Below are 20924 nucleotides of genomic sequence, written 5' to 3' on the forward strand. Positions count from 1 at the left end.
TGTGGAATGCTGGGATGGTCATGTTTCGGGAAAACAAGGTCTTTGACTGACCTCAGCCTCCGGATCACACCAAAGTGTCAACGCACATCAACAGAGTGACACACTGATGGGCAGGGACTAAAAGTGCAATGCACTTTGCTGGTCTTTTAGATCGTTTGGTCTGAAAATATTGGAAAATGGAGTCCTAGGAGACGTGTTTAGATGTCTTCTTTTGTTGGACAGACACTCAAAAACCATAGATCTAATGTATACACACACACACACACACACACACAGGGTAAAGGGATAGAGAAATTGGTGGTATCCATCTTTGTTAGAATTTGTTAACTTCACTAGACCTAGTTATGCAGAGTTTTCTCTGAGATGTGCTTCATTTCAGGTTAGAATCACCATTTAAGATCACTTGTGGCGAGTGGGGTAACATGATCCAATCAATTTAAAAGAGATATGGTATCTCTAGGGACATCCTGGTTAAACAATGATTGAATCAAAATAAATAAAAGATTTGTTTTTACCTATTTGCTCCCTAAAATATGTAATAGTGATGGACAGAATGAACAATGAGGAGCTGCTGTTTCAAGAACCCTTTTTCAGCAGGGCATGTTTTATTATCTGGAACAAACAGATGTACTCACAAACATTTTCTGAGTTGATCTCATACACAGAGATTAAGTTAACATGACATCACACTTCACCTCTAGGAAGAAGTCCATTAAGATATTTTTTTAAAAAGTCACTTGATCTGACATTTTCCTGCCAAGCGTGAGGTCATGTAAGCTAATTTGTCACTTATTACACATCCAAAGAGGATTCTTTGCATTTCCTCAACCCAATCTCCAGAAGAAAATGTTGTTGGCAGAGATGTTATAGACAGTATACAGTAGAGAACTGACAGAGGGAGAGAGGGGGATGACATGATGATGCAACAAAGGTCCCCAGCCAGACTCGATGTGACCCCTAGGGTGCCAGGATGGGGTATTTGGGTGTATTTTTAGTGGAATTTTTGTTTTGTAGTGCTTGGAGGAGCCTCTATAACACCAAATTTGTTGAGGAGACAGTAGTACAGGCCTTCTCTTAAACCTCTGTTAAAACACGTTTAACCTTAGATATGGGGACCTCTAGTGGCACTAAGGTTATTTCTACAGCAACTGAGTTGAGGCTAAACGACAGGTGCAATTTAAACCCTAACCTCCAGCAAAGCTATGACAGAGCACCAGCCCCACTGTATTGGAGACCTTTTGTTGACCAAATCCATCTGGGATGTTCATATGAGATCTGCTCATTTGCAAAAGACTGCATTTATTTAGTTATTTTGCACTTAGTAGGTTGCATTATCACAATACATTCAGGCACTATCCTAGATGAGCAATCTCATTAATCTAATCTAAGCGTGCTCTGGCCTGCATTCAGGGCTTGAAGTTTCACATTTGCCCAAGTGCATTGTTAAATCATTTCATAAGAAAGCAGTTAAACCAGTCTTCTAAATTTAATTTTAAAGAACATAATAACAGATATAGAAAAATAAGTATTGTTGTCAAAGTAAGGACTGGAAATTGTAAACCAGAAAAACAGAACTGAGCAGTTATTGGTTAATGAGTCCCTCAGCTCTCTGATGGTGGGGGAGCAGCCCTGCGCACAGCCCTGGCCAAGGCTTGTTGGATGACCGGGTACAGTTTATAGCATCCCTCAATGCAGGTCCGAACCCCGGCCGTCAGAGTCTCTTCAGTCATTTCTCCATCTGACTGCAGCCCAGAAATCTGGTTCAGGCTGGGGAGGAACGCAACAGTCAGGCGGCCCTGGTTCTCGCCGCTGACTGAGCTGCAGCTGCTTTCCTCCTTGTAGGAAGGGTCAACCACATAAGAGACGCCATCCTGGCGGATGGAGCAACCAAGCACGAGATCATACATTTCGATTCCTGCATCTGCGAGAGCGAGAGAAGCGCATGTGACTGCGTGGGCCAGAACTGAACCACTGTTCTCAAGAACCATCACATTGACCTCGATCTGAGAGCGGGGATATTTGTGGAGGCACACTGCGGGCTGCAGACTCTCATGCAGCATCAGGGAGAGGTCCTTGTCCTGGCTCCCCTGAATCCAGGAGCCCCTCTCCGGGCAGGAAAATGGGGCAAAACGCATGTCAGTAGTTAACCTGGACACAGAGACAGACAGAGTTTTGTAGTGTTCATAAACTCTTCCAACAGTACTCCTGTAACTCCTGTTAAATACTTGAACTGTCTCCATTTGAAGTTTGTTAATTTGAGCTAACATTTAACTAACATAAGACACTGGTCATACAAATAAGGCTGCGTTTGACTGCTTATGATTTCTACTTCTCATTTGTAAGATGCAGAATGTGTAAGTTACATGGTCTCGGTTTACCATGTGTGTTTACAGTGTTGTAGATCAATAAATAAGCCAAATAAAATAAATGAGAACATTAAAATAATAACTACACACCTTCCACATTTCATGTCAGTCTCATCTTTCCGCTCCGTTTCTCTGGGGCCATAAACGCAGCACATCAACTTGGTGTTTCCAGCCTCGATGTACGCGGACCCTTTGGCCTGGCTCACCAGCCCGCACCGGACAAACACCGGCCGGACGTCCACTTGATCCCGCTGCCGACCGTCCGCTCTGGGGCCGTGCGTGGCGAGAACCACCGCCGGTTTGCACAAAAACAGAGACGGACTTTGGGACACTTCTGGGCCGCGTACACGTTTAGTGTCGGTCGGCATGGTGCAGTGAAATGAAGTCAACTACGTAGCGTGTGAGGTCCAGCACAAAACTTGTTCCCCGGAAACACAGCAAGCAGATAAATGATTCCGGCAATTCGTGGCACCGAAGGAAATTACATCAGCAATAGACCATCCCACATGTGTGCTGTTGCAATAATAATAAAAATGTGTAATTATCATTATTATATCACATAATCACAAATCATTACAAAATTGGTGATACATTTCACGATGACCCCCCAAACTAATAACTATAACAACAACTGAACCTGAAAAATCTTATTATTGACAAAATATTTTAATTGAACTTTTTATTTACGAATATGTACACAACCATCTTTCTTTATCAAGCAGAGTAGCAGTCCAAAAATCTATTGACAGATTAAAGCCGATTTCTTTTCCATTGCATCAGCCAAGCCGGGAAGTTCGTACCATTGATGTGGCGGGCTCGGCTAAGATTGACAGTAGGCTTGTCCAATAGATATTGTCATTTGCCAACGTACCGGAGCGGCCGGACCAATGGGCGGCTGCCGTGGGCGTGTTCACTGGCTCTCTCTGCTTTCCTTCTGGTCGAGCAGCGTGGGATAGAGCAGTGTGTCTGGGAGCGGTAACTGATTCATTCAGCGAGAAAAGCGACTTCTGTGAGTATTATCATTTCGTGATGTGCTGTTGAAATAAATAACGTTTACCTTACCATTCAGTAAAGTAGGTTTTCTATCAGAGTTGTGTGCTGAAACTCTCTCTCAGGCTGGACATACAGAGGCAGCCTGTCTGGCTAACATTTAGCTTGCTAACGTCAGCTTGTCAAGCTAGTGCCTCAGCCCAACACAGCAGTTTACAATCAGCTGACGATCTAATAATGCTGCATGCCGGTTTTTAGAAGCACTTTCGGGAGGAATTATGTTGTCTGACTTGACTGTCTCTGTGTTATGGCACCTTTCCCTGTGCGCTTGTTTACAGCAGAGGTGCCAAGGTGGCATGGGAGAACTGATTTTAGTCAGCATGAGAAAGGGAAATGAACCCCCTGAGACTTCATGTGAGACTTGCGGATATAATTCATTTTAGTCTGTATCTGTGGGCACAAACAGCTCCAAGTGGTAACAATCACCAAGCTAAGTTTTGGAGACAAAGCACAGGGCTGACTAGCCTGTCAGTTTGACTCTCTGGACATAAGGATGTTGGTTTCATCATCTACCACCCACCTGAGCTCTATGTCAGTGTAGTGATTACAAACAATCAAATATTTCCATCCTTAAAATGCACAATTTTCCCTGTTGTTACATTAATATGTCTCATCAATGTCCTCAGTGAAGTCTCCTCTGCCTCACAAGCCTTTTTTACAGTACACTAGTTTTACTAGGGTTAGGGAAAATTTCCATCCCATCACCCCAATGTCTCTACTTTCTCTGGTTGCCACCAGGGTGGTTTCGTAGTCAGGATGGGGACGGCGGCTGTTTACCATCCGCTTGCTGACCCCAGAGAGCTGTATGCACCAGCTGTGTGGTTTCCTTTGCCAGCTAGTTTACGAATGAGTCCACTGATGGGAATTCAACTGTGCTGCCTTTTAATTATAGACAGCATTGATACTGTAGTTGTGATGCTTGGTTATGAGTCCAAAAATACTTTGAATTGAATTCAAATCCTCAAATCCCAAAGGATATTTGAAGGCTTTCATTTTGCTTAATTTCAAGTGACTTTAAAGTTTTTAATTTCTCTATTTTTCTATTGTGATTATTTATTTATTTATGTGACACTGGTCTTGATCTTTTTTACTTGTTAACAAATATTTAGACTTTGGATTTTGTCTCTCTCAAACTTGATTTGAAATTAGCTAGCACTAGAGTTCAATATAACTTGAAGTTTATTTGTGCACACCAGCATTACATACAATGTTTCAATGAGCTTTACAGGCCCACATCAGCAGCAGTGTCCCATCCAAAAAGAAAGAAACCTCGGGAGAGGCATTTCACTTTGCAAGACACATTCATTTTGGTGTTGAGCGGCACAAAAGTGGGATTTGTGTCCAGTATTGGGGTCACAGAAAAACACCAGATTTTACGTATTGTGACAAAACAAAATAACACGATGTCCTTCACAATTGTTATAGATATTTTTTTATGGGTGTGACTTGCTCCTTACACAACACAATATATTACTGAATAGAGAGTAGGACTGCAGTTCAACAATTATCTCTGTCAAATATTTTAATTAATTGATTCATTATTTGTTTTATAAAATATCTGGAACTGGAAGCAGCAATGTTCGGTATTTTACCTGATAGATCTGTTAAATCATTCTGTCTTTTGACGAGATATCTGAATTGCAAGTAAATGCTTTCTTGGCTTCTTTCACGGCTGCTCCTATAAGCCCTCCTAGGTACTTCATGGCAGCTGTAATTGTTAAATACCACTGAAGCTCCACCTGACCAAACTACACTCAGTATTACACTCTGTATATCCTGTGTGAGCAACCATGGCAGCGATGCTGCGTGCCCAGAATGCATTCAAGCCTCAAGGCTGCTGTTTGGATGCATTTTGAGTTAAAAAAATGATGAGCACAAAGAACCCGACAAAAGTCGTGAGTTGAGCGCTTCAGTGATGCCAAGCTGCGGTGATACAACAATGCTATGTTGTAACACATTCAGATCCAAAACTGCTTGGTCCAAATGTGTTGTCAGTGTGATAGCAGTGCCTTGCAGCATAAAAAGCCTCGCCTGCCTCACAGGATCCCTTAGTGTCTGCTGGTTTATGACAAGAGCCAAAGGCCAATTTGTTGGAGGGAATTGACAGAGTAGAACATCTCTGCTAAGCTTGTTGGGACACATACCTTACAAACTGACTTGGCTATAGGTTAGGGGTGGAGATTGATGGTGGTGGTGGTGGTGGAATTGGAAAAAAAAATGGCCAATTTGCAGATTGACCAGAAAATAATTGCCAATAACTTGTATAATCGATTTATCGATTTTCCAGCTTTCCTCAATTAATAATAATAATGATAAATGAATGAATAAAGTATTATCAATATTATCAATCAATAAATGTGGCTTATCCAGAAAATTTGATACCTGATATACCAAGGTTCTTCATCACATTTATGAAGTAAAAATCATATACAAATTTTGTCGTGCTCATTTATTGGCAACATTGCCCACAATGGCCTAATACAACCGGAGACATTGAAGGGATAGCTACCGTGATATATAACAGTGTGGCAGAATCTGTGATGATTGACAATTTATATTTATGTATGGTCATATCGCTCACCTTAACCTGGACATGCATTCCTTGCGACGTCCTTAAATAACGTGTAATACTTACTAATATACCAGCGATCATTCAACAAACGATAGCATTCCCTGAGCGTTGCTTTTCCCTTGTTTTATTTTTACGTGTCCATTCAGAGGGAGTGTGCTGAAGCAAAGCAGACCTCGGGGGCAAATGGGTAACTTACAAGAAAGGCAAAGCTGGTTTAGCTGGTTGTCACTGGTGTCATTCCCTTATGATGCTCAATGGCAAAACGACTTTAACAGTAATCTTACTCAGTGTGAAAATTGAAAAATAGTTAGCTATATTAGTTACATAGAAATGTTCGCAGTCAGGGACCCAGAACAATTTATTTGGCCATGGAGTTAAATTAAAAATGGCTGCAACCCTTGAGCCGCCTCTTTAAACATGCTTGTTGGTTACAGTATTAATTCTCTTTTTTGTGTGTTTTTGTTCAGAGAGCTGGTTCAGAATGGACTCCTCTTTGAGTGCAGCTCAAATCCGTGAGAAGTTCATTGACTTCTTCCGTGGCTATGAGCACAAGTACGTCCACTCGTCATCCACCGTCCCGCTGGACGACCCCACACTGCTTTTCGCCAATGCTGGCATGAACCAGGTACACTATCCATGCGTCTCCACGTCTTTCCCAAATATATACGTACCCACTACTTTACAACGTTTTGACTCTGTAGTCAAAATTCTAAGACTCAAACTTTCAATAGAACACAACTCACAAATTATCTTTTCGTACCGCCTCCTTTTAGTTTAAGCCCATCTTCCTCAACACCATCGATCCGTCCCACCCTATGGCCAAACTGAGTCGTGCTGCCAACACCCAAAAGTGTATCCGTGCAGGAGGCAAACACAACGACTTGGACGACGTGGGTAAAGATGTCTACCACCACACCTTCTTCGAGATGCTGGGGTCCTGGTCCTTCGGGGACTACTTTAAGGTATTACGCTGTCATCTTCAGTTGTGTCACCTTACAATTATAACCCGACTGATACTGGATTTTTGATGCTGATATCGATATATGACAGTTAAATACATCCAATGACAATATGTTGGCAGATAGTGATTTGTTTATTAACATAAATACACAACATAAACAATAATCTTGATATGAATCCCTTAGATTTGACTTTTCTTTTATTGAATTGTGACCATGGGGACCTCTGGAGTTACTTTCTCTTACTTCTGTCTCGTCTCATTCTTCCCTCTGCTCATTCTGCATCTTCCCACCTCCCTCTGCAGCACCTGGCCTGTAAGATGGCCTTGGAGCTGCTGACCCAGCAGTTTGGTATTTCCATAGACCGGCTGTATGTCACCTACTTCGGGGGTCATGCTGACGCAGGCCTGGAGCCCGACCTGGAGTGCAAACAGATCTGGATCGACCTAGGGTGAGTCTAGCGGAATGAGGTGTATTGGTTAACACGTCAGATGAAGGCATTTGCTGTGAGGCATCTTTGAGCAACTTTAATGACCACCGCCCACTGTGAATTGTTTTTCATCCCCTGCGTTATCTCCTCTGAGTACCTGGTACCTCCTCTACAAATCATTTACAGCTCTTTTTACAGATCTGTCATTGTATCTGCGTGAATGCTGCAAAACGCTTACTGTCTATCTGCCCCTGTTGGAAGTAATTGCATGATGTGTGATCATTCCCAGAGGAACTGCCTTTCTTCTCCTCCCCCAGTCCCACTGAGCCTCCGCACTGCCTACAACAACAGCCCAGAATATTCTGTCCATTTCTCCACCTCTCTGTCTTTTTCCCCCTTGGTGTTTCAACAGCACTTATTTATTTATTTATTCAAAGCTTTCAGTTGACATTTTTCCCACTTAACATCTGACTTTCTATGATCATACCTTTTTTATTTTTCTAAAAGACAGCTGTCTGAATCCTGATTATTTTCTTCCGTATGCTTGTTTCCCTTTTTACTCCCTTCAACTTCGTGTCTCTGCTTACATAGAAACATCCTGCTAAAGTAGTTCCAACAAAACTTTTTGCTCATAGAGGCTTTCACACTTTGCAAATATGTCTTAATTTTCTCCCAACTTCATTTTTACCTGTTGACAGCATAGATTTAATTAAATCTTCTCTCTCTGTTTGCTGTGCTTCTCTCAGGATGGAGGAGGATCGCATCCTGCCAGGCAGTATGAAGGATAACTTCTGGGAGATGGGCGACACCGGCCCCTGCGGCCCCTGCAGCGAGATCCACTACGACCGCATCGGCGGGAGAGACGCCTCTCACCTGGTCAACATGGACGATCCCAACGTCCTGGAAATCTGGAACCTGGTGTTCATCCAGTTCAACAGGTAACGGACTCACATGTACACGCACAGACACTGTATGTTATGAGACCCTAAAGGGGTTACAGACGATATATTTACATCACAAATGAATTTATCAGTGCAGACAGACTGTACGTCGTTTCTAGTGATAGGTGGCCCAAATGATTCCTGGGTGTTCTGAGGTGTTCACTAAATAATTAGCATAAATATATACATAGTAGTTTAGCTTTTGAATTCACGCTTTGTAAACCAGTTCAGTGGGTTATATAAAGAACATTCAAGTGATGTCATGCTTTGTGACAGCAACACACCTAAACATTAAACCTAACCACCAATTAAGATCAGGTGATGTTGGAATTTGGACGCACTTGTCGTCATCTGTTTTGCTCAACGTGCAGTACAGCTACTGAATTAAATGCACACACCCTCTTTCCACACCTTAACACTTCCTTCTATTGTTTGCGCTATTGTCTGGGTCGTTTACAGCTGATCGGATTTTATAAATGTCCATCTCAACGCTAGACCTATTTCATGTCAGGGAATTAAGGTAAATACATGTAGGTTTCTGCTGAAGAAATCTGATTACTAGTCTGTGTAAACCTTTAATCTGGTTTCTGAAAGGTTTTTTTTAAAAGTGTGTATTGCTCAAATCCAAAATAATCCAAAGTGTGACATGAACTGAACCTAAATGGTGTGATCCTCCCTTTAACATACTGAAAAGTACTAATCTGTTAATCAGTGTTTCCTGCTCCACCCTGCTTATAGAGAGTCAGAAACAGAGCTGAAGCCGCTGCCTAAGAAGAGCATTGACACAGGGATGGGTCTGGAGCGCCTGGTGTCCGTACTGCAAAACAAGATGTCCAACTATGACACTGACCTCTTCGTCCCATACTTTGAAGCCATTCAGAAGGTACTGAGAGGCCCCACACTTGTGTAACTGAATGGAAATGTAAACATGATAGAAAAATCTCACCTGTCAGATAATGCAAATTTACAATGGTACACTTTTAATGCAGAATGTCACAGGTCTGATGAGGTCACATACCTATTTATTGGCTTTAGAGCCTGAAGCAGCTGGTTCCTCAGCGCTGGAAGTTAGTAACCACAAATGTAACTTTCAATATCAAAGTTTTCAGCTGAAATTTGGTTTTTCTCATGAATCTGATGAGTTGATTTTGGCTAATCTGTGATTTCTGCCATTAGACAGTGAACATTTCTTTTAGCTGTAATTATTATTCGGCATTCATGTCAGCTGCTAAACACAATTTCAATCATTTTCTGTTTTATCGCACAGTTTAAGGTACAAGCAGAGCTACATTGTAGCTGTTTGTAGACTTGAAATGCTATATTGGTAAAAGCAATATTCATCCTGGACTTGTGTGGTAGCACTGTGTCCTAATGCGCAGTCAAAACATAATTTGTATTTGTTTCAGGGTACAGGTGCTCGATCTTACACTGGTAAAGTAGGTGCAGAGGATACTGACGGTATTGACATGGCCTACCGTGTGCTGGCTGACCATGCCCGCACCATCACCATCGCCCTATCAGATGGCGGTCGGCCTGACAACACAGGAAGAGGGTGAGACGTTTCAGAGCAAAAAAGAGGAGGGAATTACAAAGCTAAAGAAAATACCAGAAGCGTCAGCATACTGACAGCATGCTAGTCCTTGAGGTTCTTTGTATTTCTAAAATTGTACTTTGGTAATTTGGTGTTTCAGTTCTGACAAACACACCAGAGTTAGCACAACACATGTTCATGCTGCCAAAGATTTCAGACAGCGTGGCTATGAATGAAATGTTCTTCAGTTCCCTTTATGTATTTCATTGTAACGTTTTGTTGTCTCCATCATGTTTAGCTACGTGTTGAGGAGGATCCTGCGTCGCGCAGTCCGTTATTCACATGAGAAGCTGGGAGCCCAGAGAGGCTTTTTTGCCTCTCTGGTGGATGTGGTGGTCGATTCCCTGGTGAGATTTTCTTTCTCCACCTGTCTTGTTTTTATTCTTGTGTATCCACGGCCCTTAAAAAGTGCTAACAAGCCTTTTAAATTCAGCACTGTATTCTTAAAATCTTAATCACATAAACGCACAAGTTTTAAGATTACAGAATTAAATATAACACCTATTGTTCTTCATTGTCGACTGAGTCAGGGGTTTTTCTGTTCATTTTATTGTACTGTATGTTTGGCCGGATCTCCACAGGCCGCCACCTGCTCTACTAGTTTTCCCTAAAGGTAACAGGATTCAGGAAGTGAACAAATAGTTAACTGATGCTGAGCTACAGAACAACCCCAGGCGTCTTTAGGAAAGAAGTAAAGTCTTATTATTTGTGTTTGGTATTAGCTAGAGTCCGTCCCAGTTTTTAGGAGGAGGAGAGGACTTTATAAACTGGTGACTGCCTCAGCAGGTGTTTCCTACACGTTGTGTTTCATGCATGTCAGTGGAACACCGTTCACTGCATGAAACATTTTGATTATTTTGTGTGTATGTGCTTTTGTGTATGTTTGTTTATAAGGAGACACATACAATATTAATATGGATATTTCTTAATATTGATGATTGATTTAAAACATATCATCCAGCTCAGCAATGTGCATTTGTTCGGCTGTGGAAAGGGTATTACATTTTCTTTGTTGAGGCTTAAAATGATCTTAAAATGCATTTATTTGATTCCGAAAAGTGTGCAGATCCCCTGTATTCCCCTTTATTCACTGTAGAAAGCTGCATATTGGAGCTTTCTATCACTATTTAACACAGTTTATGACTAATGCTATAAATGGTGACATCAGTATTTCCTCTTTTATCTCTTCTCCCTTCTCATCCCTCTGCTTCTCCCTCTCCATCCCTCTCTCGCCCCATCTTCGATCATCATCTGTCCCTCTCATTCTCCAGGGTGATGCATTCCCGGAGTTGAAGAAAGACCCAGAAATGGTGAAGGACATCATTAATGAGGAGGAGGAGCAGTTCCTCAAAACCCTCAGCAGGGGGCGCCGCATCCTCGATAGAAAGATCATGAGTCTGGGAGACAGCAAGACCATCCCAGGTGAGATGTGTGCATGTTACGTGTCCCATGCTGGTGCTTTAAGTGGAAAGAGCTTAGGTTTATTTCAAGAAACCGTCATGTGTTGAAAGGTTTGAAGCTGCTTCAAATCTGTTGTAACAGAGATATCAGTTTAACAAGTTCAGTGCAGCATTTTTGTGTCTATTCTCCCTCAATTATCCTCTTTCTTTTATCCTTTCTCTACCTTTTATATCACTCTTTGCTCTCTCCTCTATCACTCCTTCCCTTTTTTTTCTTTTAATCCAATCAGCATGTGTTTGTTGGCATCATGGATCGGTCTCTCTTCTCACATTCATCCGTCTGTCTGACCGTCATGCGTGATGTCTCAAATCGTGTTCAATATTTAAACATTGGCATATTGTTGTCTACCTTCTTTGTCCCAAGGCGTGACGGCATCGTTTGTGCACTCAGCCAAAATTAGACTCTACTGTTAGTGCTAATACACGTCTAACAGACAGTGTTCTTGCATTTGCATAGTTGGAAATACAATAACGGCAGCAGCCAATTGAAACGTTGTGCTTTTTGCTCGCTGATTGATCGAGATGACGACTGCATCATTTTGTAGGAATAACATGTTAACTGTGTGGCTCTGTGTCGTTGAGCATTGTTGCTTCAGACAGACACCTCCTGCATATCAAGCAGCTGTTTTCTCTCTGCGCGTCTGTCTCCAGGTGACACAGCATGGCTGCTGTATGACACCTACGGCTTCCCTCTGGACCTGACCTCCCTCATCGCAGAGGAGAAAGGCATGACGGTGGACATGGCAGCCTTCGAGGAGGAGAAGAAGGCAGCACAGGTGAGGAGATGGAAGGAGGGGTGGAGGAAACCTTCTGATGTTCACTGATTGTTGGAATTTAGCCTCGACTGTTCTGTGAGGGGAAACTCCACTGAGCAGTGTTTTATGTCCACTCTCGTGGGTACGCTATTTTGCCTTGTGTCAGCGTTCTCCAGTATTGCACTGTAAGTCAGAATCAGGAGCTATGCACCTGCTGTTTAAATAAACCCTCATTTACTTCACGGCCCTGTCCTAAATCCCTTGTTGTTTGATTTTTGCAAAAAGTTTGATTTATATTCTAGTTTCCTGCAGCCTCAGACTGCTGTCACACTGCTGTCCAACACATCACAGTGAACTAACGTCTGAATGCATACTGCCACTGCAGTTCTGCTCCCTGCCAGATTATCCTGTCATATTCATGAGTGTATTAGGTACACCTGTACAACCTAAGGCAATACAATTCAATAGCCCTGCAGTAAATCCTTTGTGAAGCTTGTTTGTGTTTTTTTGTTGACATTGTCAGAGAGACATGGATTCACCTCTAAGGTCAGTTTTGAGTATGAACACGAGAGAGAGAGAGCGAATATCAACACAAACACATTATAAGGTTCACAAAGATGGGATTTAAAATAAACTGGTAGCTTTACAGTGCAGCTGTGTGTACTTTATGAAACAAAGCTGATTCATGAAAACAAAAAATCCCAGCAGATTTAGATTTTAGTTGATTGGATACAGTCAGGTTCAGACTTTCAATGAGAAAGATACATAGCCCTTATTTACCCAGTTTAAAGTGTCACCTTTATCCATTTACAAAATGAAATTGCAGATTAACATGAACAAAACTATGATTTGCTTTGGTTATCGATAATACCGTCGCTTTCTATGAACGTTTCATTAATTTGTCTTTGAAAGGTTTTCAAGTTTCAGTCCACTGAACTGATCATGTGGTGTATTTAACTGTCAAGTTGAGTGTCTATAACTGAATGACAACACAGGTTTGTGTGTGTGTGTGTGTGTGTGTAGTTAAAGTCCCAGGGTAAGGGCGCAGGAGATGAGGACCACATCATGTTGGACATCTACGCCATCGAAGAGCTGAGAAACAAGCAGATACCCGCCACAGATGACTCTCCCAAATACAAATACACCTCGGACGAAAATGGCAAATACGGTCAGTGGTTTGCATTCTCACAAAACAAACAGTTCAGTTCAGCTTCAGCAGCTGTATTTTCAGGACTGACCCTTGTGCTGTGTGCGTGTCTGTAGAGTTTCAGCAGGCCTCGGCCACAGTGCTGGCTCTGCGCCGCGACCGTGCCTTCTGCGATGAGGTGACCACGGGTCAGCAGTGCGGCGTGCTGCTGGACCAGACGTCCTTCTACGCCGAGCAGGGCGGGCAGACATTTGACGAGGGCTACATGCTCCGAGAGGACGAGAGCACAGGGGACGTGAGTCTAACAAAACTAAGGGAAACTTTGATGAGAACAGAAAATGGATGCGTTTGTAATGAGCTCCACTGATCCTGTTTGAGAGTGTCTTTGTGTAAAAAGCCCTCATCAAGGTAATGTTTATAGTTTGTGTGTTTCTCCCCCCCCTCCCAAACTACATAGTGGCCACATTTCAGGTAACAGCAAAAATCCAGGTTTCTGCTGAAGCTAAAATGATTCTGTTGACTTTTAATTGGACTGAAATGACAATCACACTATCACGTAGTTGGTGTTTAACATTTGTTGAAATAGCACTGCGGGGTCTCATAGCTGCAGGCAAAACGACCCTGTGTTTAAGCCACAAAGGCTGCCAATGGAAATGTCACAATTCTGACAGGAGAATAGATGAGAGATAATAAATGGTTCTCATCTGTCTCATGAGTGAGAACCTGAATGGCATGAAAACACATTCATATCACAGTTTGCAGGAGACCATCTGCAATCCATTCTAACCGTCCTGTCTCTCCATCTTTCCGTCTTTGCAGCGGATGGAGTTCTCGGTGAAGAATACGCAGGTTCGAGGAGGTTACATTCTCCATGTGGGGACGGTCTATGGCACGCTGAAGGTCGGAGACCACGTTACCTTACGTGTAGATGAGGTGAGAACATATGCAGGATTTCAAAAGTCTGTTTCATCACAGAATCAAGTTGACAAGTCATACATGATGTTATTTACATGAACAGTTACTTAAATGGCATGAAAATAAGTGTTAGTGTTAATATTATAATAATATAATAAAATGTTATGACACATTTTCAGGATCTGTTTCTGAGCTTTGTCTGTTTTTCATTAGATGAAGCTTTGATTTTATCTGACAAATGTCTGTTCACATTCTCTTTCTAGGCACGTCGCAGGCCCATCATGAGCAACCACACTGCCACGCACATCTTAAACTTCGCCCTGCGGGGGGTTTTGGGGGAGGCAGACCAGAGGGGCTCCCTGGTTGCCCCTGACCGCCTGCGCTTTGACTTCACTGCTAAAGGTGCCCTGAGCACGGGGGAGGTCCGGCGGACTGAGGAGATCGCTTGTGCCTTGATAAAAGACACGAAGGTCAGTGGGGGACTACACATGAAATACATTTTCTGTGACGATTCTAGCTCAGCTGTTTTTAAATTAACCTCACATCATTATGAATATTAACTCCATCTAAACTATCAGTTCACAGTGCTTTCTCTCACACACTCTCTTTGTCCAGGAGGTGTACGCCATGGAAGCCCCTCTAGCAAAAGCCAAGGCCATTCAGGGTCTGCGCGCCGTGTTTGACGAGACCTATCCCGACCCTGTCCGAGTCGTGTCTATTGGTGTCCCCGTCGAGGAGCTGCTGGAGAACCCCCTCAGTACTGCTGGTTCTCTCACCTCCATTGAGTTTTGTGGTGGAACGTGAGTATGATGCTTTATTTTATTGTGCTTGTGACTGGGGATGCAAACCAGGCCGCCACGGTGCACGTATAGTCTGCATGTTAGTCCACTTAACTGAATATGTTAGTATTCAAACACATAGCTGGCAACACAATTCATGTGGAGAGTGTGTTTACAACTTGTTTCCAAGTATTCCTGGTTTAAGAATGTAGCATTTGTACTCCTAAATGTTAGTTGTGACAGAGTTGGTTTGCATATGAACTTTTTTTTGTTTTAGAAAAAGAGATAATCAATGCCACGCACACAGTGTACATATGGTCACAAGTCAGTCTATTTCTGAAAAGACTGTTAATAAAGATATCGGTAGCATCCCTAGTATCTAAGAGTATGTCACTATTAGGCCACTGATGAGTTCTGGGTGTGATATTTCATTTCTACTCTGCCCTACAAAGCCAAACGTAGTAACATATTCTGACAAAATGTTCTTTTAGCACATAAAATTGTTACACCATAGAAATGATAGATGGACAGATGGACACATTTTAACCCCATGAACAATGGAAATAGTCAGAATAATGTTTTTCTTCGTAAACAAACTAGTTCAAATGACTATCCAAATTCAGTGAAGCATCTGCATTTTTTAGGTAATATGTTGGTTTCATGGCAATTACTTTTTTGGGTAAACTAGTTTTATATCACTTTACACATTTCACTGTTGCCGCGCTCTGCCTTTTTGTCGAGCAGTACACTTCGCGATGATGTTGTTTGTGTCTGTTGTACTTTGCGGCCACATGGCTTCATCCTGATTCAGCCTAACAGCTTCTGGACTCGCACGCTCCATAAGTGTGTGTGCCATCACACATAATAATAGTGTTTGATGAATGTGCCTCTGTAAAGTCTCTCAAATGTTTGTGAAAATGAGTAAAGTAGCAGAACAAAAATGGCAGAACTAGTTAGTGCTTTTGTTACATGAGCTCCTGCCTTGATTTTAAGTGTGTGTTTACCAGTACATCTGTAGTGTTGCTGGTAATTACTGTGTGTGTTCCGACTGGAGCCAAAGTGCACAACATAACACACTCACATCAACACGGAGAAGTAGAGTTGTCTCTGAATATGCATCTACATGAAGCCACCAGTTTTCCGGAGTGTGTAAAGTGGAAACCGTTCATTGGATTTGTGGGCGTTTGCTGTGCAGACGAGGCCTGGAACACTTTGTAAAGCTCGATCCAGCAATTAGACTTGCTCCACTGACTTGTACAATGTGTGCTCCTGGCTGTAAGATTCACCTGAAAGCCAAGACGTTCCCTCTCTTACATAGAATACAGCAAGACTTTTCATTTGATTTGAGTCCAAATGATTTCCAAGCTGTATTTTATGTGCATCGGTGTTGAAAACGACCCTGCATGCGTATGGAGTTGGCTTTTATTAAGTACTGAAGGAGAGGTCTGCGTTAAGCTTGTTTTTAAATTGCATGTTCCACCATCAGGTTTTAAAATCTCCCACTTTAGTAAACTGTGGTTGTCCTTGATGATGTTTTTTAATCCGCAGTCACTTCAAAGACTCTCCTGTTCCTGCTGCTGCTGTTGTTTGTGTAATGGTGTGTCTCCCGCTCGTGTTCCTCCTTCTCCTCACCGTTCTCCCTCTCAGCTGCCTCCCACAGTTGTGTAACACTGTTGGTTTCTGTTATCTGCAGCCATCTGCAGAACTCGGGTCACGCTGCGCCGTTTGTCATCGTCTCAGAGGAGGCCATCGCTAAGGGCATCCGTCGCATTGTTGCTGTGACAGGAACAGAGGCCCAGAAGGTCAGCGCACACGCACGCACGCACGCACGCACGCACGCACGCACGCACACACACACACACACACACACACACACACACACACACACACACACACACACACACACACACTTGCTTCCAGCATTATGCACATATTCGCACGCACACTCGCATAGAAAAGAGTTGAGCCAACATGTTAAAGAAAGAAGATTTAGTTTTCCTACAATGTCTCTAAAATTAAAAGAGTACTTGCTGTGGAGTGTTGATAGTCAAATAGTCACAATGATTTTCTTGCCACTCATGACAGGAAAACGGAACTAATTAACTGAAAATGTGTCTAAGGGTCTTATTTGGGTCCCCGGTGATGAAACTTTAATGAAGCTTGTTTTGACTTGGTGAACTTGGAGCTAGGAAGGATCATTTTGCATTTTCCCCTCTCTCCAGGCCCCGAGGACAAATTTAATCTTCACTATTTTTAGACAACAATTGCTGTTTGATCCTCCTCTTTATCTTTTCCTCTCCCTTCTTGCTTCTACCGCTCTGCTTCTATTTTCTTTCTTCCTCATGTCTCCGTGCACTTTTTGTCTCGCTCCTGCCAACTGCTCACGCCTCTGTGTCCCACATTCATCAGGCCCAGAGGAAAGCCGATTCCTTGCACCAGTCTTTGACCGCACTGGGAGACAAGGTGAAGCTGCAGACGGCCCCGAACAAGGACGTCCAGAAAGAGATCGGTGACATGACGGAGGTAAGTGGCATTTCTCTGCTACAAAGACTCCAGGACGTCCCAGGACAAACTTGGCTGTGGTATCAACATGTCCGTCCTCTGCAGTTGATAGGCACAGCAGTGATCTCCCAGTGGCAGAAGGACGAGATGAGGGAAACCCTAAAGGGCCTTAAGAAGACCATGGATGACCTGGACCGTAGCTATAAGGCCGACATCCAGAAGAGAGTCCTGGAAAAGACCAATGAGGTGATTGAAAGCAGCCCCAACAAACCGCTGCTCGTCATGGAGATGGAGACCGGAGCCTCAGCTAAGGTGAGAGCCAATACAGGCTTTTTAACAACCTCCCAAAATAAAATGTTTTTGGGGTAAAAAAAGACGTAAAAGATGTAAGTAATTTGTAGGAAGCTTTTTCTACCCTGTTTGATTTGATCTGAATTGACATGTCGGCCCAAAAGAAAACCATGTCCTCGTAAAAGAAGATGAAATCTATAATCCAAAACCCAAGACTTCGTCAGCACCCAGTACAAAACTGAATGAAAAGTGCTAACAGTATTAAAATTCTCTGCAGTATTGCACATTTTCTCAGGCAGTCTCATAGCTTATCTCATTGTGTTATTGCAGCTCTGTGGCCCATTACTTCTGACCTTGAGACATCAATAGTGCTGATGAGGAGACTTTTTCTTCCTCTCCTTCTCCCTTCTGTTTTTTTTTTTTTCTCCTCACGTTTCTTCTTCACTTCTTCTCTCCCTCCGTCTCTCTCAGGCACTGAACGAGTCGCTGAAGCTGCTGAAGTCGCACTCTCCTCAGACCGCTGCCATGCTCTTCACTGTAGACCCCGACGCCGGCAAGATCACCTGCCTGTGTCAAGTCCCAGAGGTAACGCGTCCATTCGCTCACGCGTGCATACAGTGTGCTGAGAGCCTTTTAACACATCTGACCTCTGACCTCCCCCTCCTCTCTGCAGGACGTTGCCAAACGCGGTCTGAAGGCCAGCGAGTGGGTTCAGGAGTTGTGCCCCCTGCTGGACGGCAAAGGGGGCGGCAAGGACATGTCGGCCCAGGCCACGGGCAGGAACACACAGTGCCTGCAGGAGGCGCTACAGATGGCCAACGAGTTTGCACGACTTAAACTGGGAGAGAACTAAGAGGAGAGAGGGGTCTGTGTGGGAGGAGGAGGAGGAGAAGGAGGAGATGAGGTTGGGGAGTAAAGTGAAAATAAGGTTGAGGAGTCCTGAGTCTTACCCGAGTCACAGATCCTCTTTTTCTTCTCCCTTTGGCTCAGAAAAGATTAGAAAACAAACGAACCACCTGGGTTTCTCGCTCCCGCCATGTTGACAGATGACCACCGGCACTCAGCCAGCAGTAAATGAGCCACTCAACATATTTATTGGAACTACGATTGCTGACTTGCTCCAGTAAAAGTCATTTCTATATATCTTGAATATATACGAAGCAGTGGAGTTAAGTGAAAGGTGATGACAGATGATTTGAGACATTCATTTTTGTGTGTCCTCTTCGTTATTGCATGCTTGTGTACAGAGGAAAAGAAAAAGGGATGCACTTCTGATTGATTTGAGCCTCCTACAAATACTGTACAGCGACAGAAACTGTGGTTTCCACCTCAGACTCGTGATCAGAGCATGAAGTTGGCTTTTGATAAACCTCCACCCTGCCTCTGTGTTTGTTTCATCTCACTGTTTATTTAAATACAACCCCCAAAGCACTTCGTCTTTTCTGCTCATTCACAGCTGCTCCAAACTGCAACAATTTCAATTTTCGGCTTCCTGTTCCTCTTTAGCTCAGCCTGGGAAAGACAAGTGAGAAGTCAGGCCGGCTCGTAAATGATTTAGCTACAGTATACACAGTATGTCCTTTGTTGGCTGAAGGCTTTTTGATCTGATCTCTGAGCAGTGGCTCCGTCCATCTGTGTGAGCGAGTTCTTTCCTGTGACTGGTGGGACTTTGAGTTATACACGCGGTAGCTGTGTCATAGTCTTGCTTTTCAAATAACAAGCCATTATCTGATGTGTACCAAGTCACTAACAGGTTTAATTTAGTAAGTGAATAATTCATTAACTGTACAAAATCATGAAGGTGTCCAATAATTAATCTGTGAAATTTAATTTTGCTGACATTTAATATTGATTTGAATGCAGAATGTCGAAAATGTCTAATCATTGTAGCTGTTCCATGTCAGAGAAATGTCACGTTATGGGAATAAATACGACTGGTAAATGCCACCTGTCCACCTTGTTCTTTTCAAATGTGTAATACATTTATTTTGGTGATTTAATTTCAGGGAGGCAGGCACAGAGTCAGTTTACTCTGAACTTCAAGTATTGGCTGAGTTTACATCTGATCAATTACAGCGCAAGGTTAGACTGAAATCATTAGATGTGGACCACTGAACAGAAATGATTGAGGAATAAATTCTTCAATAAATGACTAACAGTTTTAAAGAGAGGGAGCATTGTGTGCCTTGTTCAGGCCTGATGTTGACCGTAAAGTGGCAGTATCTGTAAATTATTCTTAACCTGCAATAACATTTTTTTGGTCACTCAAGGGCAGCGAAGTGAGCTGTAAACACTGACATATAACACCTTTTATGTTGAGAAGTCAGAACTTGATAGCATAGGCTGCCTATATACATGTCATGCAGTGAGTCCACTATTCTCTCGGTTTAGCGGTTTTAGTCTTCACCAACTCCTGAGGAAAGTTTTGGAGTTTTGGAGCTTTTCCGCAGATGAGAGCGGTGAGAGTGAACCAAAACAGTAAAAGATGCTGTTGTCAAGGTGGAGCTGATTTTACTAACTTCACAAACTGTTAGGTTGCTTATAACAATGCGTACTTTATAAAATGATCACGTTTTATGTATAAAATCTTTATCTGGAAAGTATCTAAAGCTGTGAAGTAAATGTAATGGAGTAAAAAGTATAATCCTTCTCTTTGAAATGTAGTGCAGCAGAAGTACAAAGTCACACAACATGGGAATACTCCAGTAGCATCGGTGTACATCGAAGCCGTGACTTCACAAACGCAACATCAGACTTCAACCTCATGTTTCATGAAGCTTTTATTTGTACAATAGCATAAGATACAAAGAGTCAGATCACATATCATACAGATCTTTCAATGTAGTAAATACACACGTGCTACCTAAAAAGGTAGTCCTACTGAATAATGAGACATTAAAGCCGGGACTAGATGGTGACGGATCCAGACAGCAGGAAACCAACCACGTGGAAAGATTTCATCCATCCAAACTGAGACACTGAACTCTCTAAATCCCTGGACTACTCCTACAGTATCTGTTTCACATGAGCCACCTGTAAGCCAGCCGCTGTGGCAGATATATTCACCAAGCTGCCTTTAATCCTACTTGATAAGTCCAGTATGTCACCGTAGTGATTGCAGAGCGCTAGCACAATGGCTGACAGCGGCGTGAGTGTTAGCGCTACA

General features: G+C 42.9%; 2 protein-coding genes across 2 annotated transcripts; one reads left to right on the forward strand and one right to left on the reverse strand.

Annotated features, from left to right (window-relative positions):
• Positions 1-576: 576 nt before the first annotated feature.
• Positions 577-2750, reverse strand: exosc6 (exosome component 6). The gene is made up of 2 exons (XM_070907799.1): positions 2457-2750; positions 577-2148 (listed from the first exon to the last, which is right to left on the reverse strand). Exons 1-2 carry the CDS (start codon positions 2732-2734, stop codon positions 1602-1604), a joined length of 825 nt encoding a protein of 274 aa, XP_070763900.1. The 5' UTR covers positions 2735-2750; the 3' UTR covers positions 577-1601.
• A 563-nt stretch (positions 2751-3313) lies between these two features.
• aars1 (alanyl-tRNA synthetase 1) lies at positions 3314-19705 on the forward strand. The gene is made up of 20 exons (XM_070906874.1): positions 3314-3375; positions 6458-6613; positions 6762-6950; positions 7253-7398; positions 8124-8315; positions 9057-9201; positions 9725-9870; positions 10148-10256; positions 11181-11331; positions 12021-12145; positions 13148-13292; positions 13388-13566; positions 14091-14204; positions 14450-14656; positions 14802-14986; positions 16659-16767; positions 17375-17488; positions 17573-17779; positions 18230-18343; positions 18432-19705. Exons 2-20 carry the CDS (start codon positions 6470-6472, stop codon positions 18609-18611), a joined length of 2901 nt encoding a protein of 966 aa, XP_070762975.1. The 5' UTR covers positions 3314-3375; positions 6458-6469; the 3' UTR covers positions 18612-19705.
• Positions 19706-20924: the final 1219 nt, after the last annotated feature.

The sequence above is a fragment of the Enoplosus armatus genome, chromosome 6, assembly GCF_043641665.1.
Source record: "Enoplosus armatus isolate fEnoArm2 chromosome 6, fEnoArm2.hap1, whole genome shotgun sequence".
NCBI classification, from domain to species: Eukaryota; Metazoa; Chordata; class Actinopteri; order Centrarchiformes; family Enoplosidae; genus Enoplosus; species Enoplosus armatus.